Genomic DNA, 4673 nt, shown 5'->3' on the forward strand with positions numbered 1-4673 from the left:
CAATTATTACTTTAACCGGTTTTTTTGTCTTTTATTTTAATTTTTCGGTTTTTTTATCGTTTAACCAGTCTACCCATTAATAAATATTGGTTAATAACCGGTTACTATACTAAATATCCCTAACCGGTTACTAACCTACGGTTAATCTTTACATGACCTACTTGAGCAAACTCACTTTGGGTTCAAAGAAGCAATTTGAACAACAGCCACCATCATGCAATGCATAGTCCATATAACAGACAACTTGATGAATTGAATCCATTTATACAGTCAAAACCAAAAATCAAGTACAAAAAGACTTGGAATTAATCTTTTTCTCATCATCTTTACTCCTTTTCAACAACTTGGGTCTTCGGTTTGTCGGTTTCAAGAAGGAAGCCTGCATTCTGACCATCATTCTTACAACTTGAACCAACCGAGACTCGATCTCTACCCCATTGGGTTCAAGAACCCGTAAACAGCGTGCAACGGCCTCCATTGTACTCATACACCCACCAAAAGGTTCCTTCCTAAGTGTTAAATCCGAGCTGAATTTTGTTTCACCGTCAACATGAATGTCATAGGTCAAACTTACCCGAGTGGCAAACTTTGACACGAATGGAAGGCTAGCGGCTACCATTTCCTTTGCATGCTTCCATGTCCCGTCAAAAACGATTAGAACAAATTTGTTCACATCACCCTCCGCAAACCAAGACTTCCACTCATTGATGTCCACTGAAGGAGTCTGCTCTGTACCTATAAAGTCAACAGTTTATACCTGAAATCGTCATCTGATTTTTACCAAGTCCGGCAAAACAAGAGGTTTTCAAGAACACAATCAGCTTTTAAAAAATCATGTAATAGTGTTAAAACTGAACTCGCTACAATATCTAGAGACTAACCTCATACACCAGGTCGGTTAACTCATAGTTGTTAAAAGCCATCGCCTCTTGCGCCTAGGCCCATTTTTCGGGCGAGGCGAGGTAGTTGCACTTTAAGTCAAAGAAATTGCGCTTTAATTCTTTAGGTGATGGTTCAGGCGCACATTCCGGCGAGATTCCTAGATTCCGGAGAGTTTCCGGCCAAATTCTCCAAATTCCGACAAGATTCTAGCCAGATTTCTACTTTTATCCAAGGAAAACTACTTTTCTACACTAATACACTAATATTTTTAGAACTTTTGGTTCTATAAATAGATGATATATAGTTTTATATAATAGATTTTGTTTATTTTATTTGAAGTATAATCTATGTTGTCAAAAGCGCAAAAAGCGCGCGCCTAGGCGCCCGGGCGCAGCGAGGCGCACCTATAGCGCTTGGTGGTAGCCTAGGCGCAAAAATGGGCTTTTTTTGAAAAAACGCTGCTGAGGCGCCAAAAAGCGTGCGCCTAGGCGCAAAAATGGTGTGCTGAGGCGCAGCATAAGCAGAAAACAAAAGGCAACGCACAAAAAAAGAAACCGAGCACGTGCAAAAACGGCCTCACGCGGGGCCCGGGTTTTCAGAGCTGCATTCGTGTGGGCACGCACGAGTTCAACCAAAGTATTTACCACCTTTTGAGACTTTACAATGGAGTAGTAAAGGCTTTACCTTATAAACAACTTTTGCTACTAACTATTAGCTACATGATCTTAAATGGCATATATAATAGTTTTTTTTTTTTTAATTTTATATGTGGAATCTTATTTATTTTCAAAGCAGAACATATTTTTTATATTTTTTTTTCTCTATGTGCGCTTTTCTTAAAAAAGCTCACGCTTTTTTTGCGCCTTGCGCCTAGGCTCCGGGCGAGGCCGATGCGCCTCGCCTGCGCCTTGCGTCTTTGACAACATAGAGTATAATATTCTTTTCCTAATACATAATATAGTTTAACTTTTTTTCATCTGTAAATTGATGAAAAATAAAGGTGGCAAACCTATACAACTGAGAATGGAACATCATTTGTCATTAACAAATGAACTCATTCTGGCATCATACACTAAACCACACACCATAACAAAACGTTTTGTAATAGAGAAAATGCTGCTAATAATGTTATCAGTGGCGGACCGCGGACCAATGATCTTTTTCCTTTTCCTGGGGGTGCGGAACATTTCTAAAGATTTTAGGCCGCCCCTAGCTATATGAAAAAATAAAATTATATTAGGGTTGGATCGGGTTTGGTCGTGTAAAACAAAAGAACATTTTTAAAGATTTTAGGCCTCTTTCGTCTTGAGAAATCGTTCCATAACATCCCTACTCATGGTTCCTATCACATATATAACAACAAAATTCATTTAAAACAACGCTTAACATTTTTTATATTACATTATATTGACCATGTGTTAAAGTTTTAACTATGATGAGGGGTTGTTTGGCAACTTATGAATGGTTAAGTGTTGAGGTCTGAACTATTAAGTGCTGAACCAGTAAGAGGTCAGAACCATTAAGAGCCAGTATGTATAATGGTTAACCATTCAGAGACAAATGTCTAACCAATTTAGATTAGAGGTCTTAACCATTTAGAGGCAAATGTCTGAACCATTCAAACATCTGCTGGCGAAACAAACAGTTTGAACCATTAAGTGCTGAACAAGTAAGAACCATTAAAAGCCCCATTAAAAGGTAAACAAACAGCCCTGAGACTAACTGGCAAACACATTCTGAATCACTTGGTAGTTTGGAAAATAACAGCAACAGTTGTGATATGCAGTTTAATTGGATCTACTATTGTAAAGGAAAACCTAAATAAAATGAAGCTGTAATGAGCACAAGGATAAGAATGAATGATGCATACCAGGAAAGAGAAAGGCCGCATGGGTAGGGTTGGGATGGTTGTCATGGAGAGAGTCAAGAAGAGGCGAATGACCGTGACGCAAGCGACGGCCAATTAGGGTTTGGCAGTTTGTGAGGCATTTATTGAGGAGGGGCACTGTAGCAAGCGGGTGGCGTTGTTCGTGTGGGTGCTGCAGGATTACGATCTGCGTGCTGGTGGAGAGTGATTCACCCGGGATAAAGTCGCATAGGCACACGCTCGCCGGCCGCTCACACCCCAAGCAAATTCTCCTCCCTCTCTCTGCCTCCTCCATCACAACTCAAAATCAGAAAACGGAACAAGTATACTTTTTATTATTATTACTTGGTAGATTATAACCCGTTACATATTTAGTTTACTAGGTTATAACCCGTGTGTTATCATAACTATAATATTATATAAAAAATATGTTTATAATACGATCTAAGTATATATAATATAAAGTAATATGCAGATGAAATACGAAATAAATATTAGAGTTTGTATAGTCATTCATAATAATATGATATGTTATTTGTTTTAGGATTTGTCACAGGAACTTAAAATTTTGTACCACTATTAATATTTGTTGTGACATTTTCTTATTTAAAGGTAATGCGTCTGATTTTATCTGATAATATATTATTCAGAAGGATTAATGTTGGCATAATATTATATTTTTTACCATCTAAATATAGTTTTCTCACTTTTGCTATCACCAACGTTAATATAAGGTATGCTCGTATTCAAAGCTATAAACCAATATGAATTGTACGAAATAATTACTTTTATCACAATTAGTAAGGAAACCAATAAAAACTATTGATAATGTAATATGTCTTATACCATTTGAAAAGTCTGAAAAGGAACTTCTAGACAGATAAAAGTAATGTAAATGAATAGACAAAAATTGAATCAATAAAACCAATTAACTATAGTTGAGAAAATACTATGTATAGTGTAATACTTTACATGTACAATTGAACCAATGAAACATATATATAAGTGAAAAAAAAAGACATGAGACTTTATACGACATCTAAAATTAAAAAAAAAAAAAAAGGTTATGACATTCCGAATGTAAAGATACCTTTCACACACCTCTACATCTTAGTTACAGTAAGAAAAAATATGTATGTTAAGAGTTTACCTTGTTTTAAAACACATATATCTAGAATTTTTTAAAATAATTTAAAAAATTCTCATTTGATTAAAGGGGAATAAATTATTACTTATTTGACATGGTAAACTTATCAAGTTTTACCATATCGGTTTCGTACGACACATAAAGCGCTTTTAATGCTAGAATGTATTGCAACAATTCTTTAGAGTTGGAATTGAACTTTAAGAAGTAACATGTTTGAATTTCCAAGTTCTTAGAGCATTCACATCCATTCCACTATATTTTTACCCTATATTACACCAAAAATCACTATATTTTCTCTCTCATTTTCAATTAAATAATATTTTTATACCTTTATCATTACGTTTTCTCTCTCCTCTACTCACAACCACTTTCAAAATATATTAAAAAATTATAGGGGGTGAACAGTGTCCCCTCAAATATACAGATGAACAGTAACATTTTCTCTCTCCTCCACTAACAACCACTTTTTATATACTTTTTATGTTATAAAAACTTCACTCACATATTTTGATGGAATGGATGTGAATGCTAGATGGCAAATTTGCCAAACCACATTCCATTATCTTTAACAAAATTACAATTATTCCAATTATTTTGTTTGACATATATATTGTCAATTAAGTTGATCAACGATTACAATTTGTTCTAAAGTTTCGGTTCCATCAAATTTTAATTCAATAATTACAATTATTCAATTTGGATATATAAAAAAAAGAAATGCACCTTAAACTCGTAAGAGTTGGTTTTTAAGAGTTGTACAACACATAATTTGTTTCA

At 34.9% G+C, this 4673-nt stretch overlaps 1 protein-coding gene across 1 annotated transcript; it reads right to left on the bottom strand.

Annotated features, from left to right (window-relative positions):
- Positions 1-201: 201 nt before the first annotated feature.
- Positions 202-3071, bottom strand: LOC110939561 (tRNA-uridine aminocarboxypropyltransferase 2). Its single transcript, XM_022181117.2, has 2 exons — positions 2753-3071; positions 202-735 (listed from the first exon to the last, which is right to left on the bottom strand). The coding sequence occupies exons 1-2, from the start codon at positions 3042-3044 to the stop codon at positions 284-286; spliced, it is 744 nt and encodes a 247-aa protein (XP_022036809.1). The 5' UTR covers positions 3045-3071; the 3' UTR covers positions 202-283.
- Positions 3072-4673: the final 1602 nt, after the last annotated feature.

The sequence above is a fragment of the Helianthus annuus genome, chromosome 17, assembly GCF_002127325.2.
Source record: "Helianthus annuus cultivar XRQ/B chromosome 17, HanXRQr2.0-SUNRISE, whole genome shotgun sequence".
NCBI classification, from domain to species: Eukaryota; Viridiplantae; Streptophyta; class Magnoliopsida; order Asterales; family Asteraceae; genus Helianthus; species Helianthus annuus.

Coding starts and splice junctions, on each gene's coding strand:
- LOC110939561 (XM_022181117.2), bottom strand. CDS start 3,044: ATGGAGGAGGCAGAGAGAGGGAGGAGAATTTGCTTGGGGTGTGAGCGG. Junction 736..2,752: donor TGCGGCCTTTCTCTTTCCTG/GTATGCATCATT, acceptor TTGACTTTATAG/GTACAGAGCAGACTCCTTCA.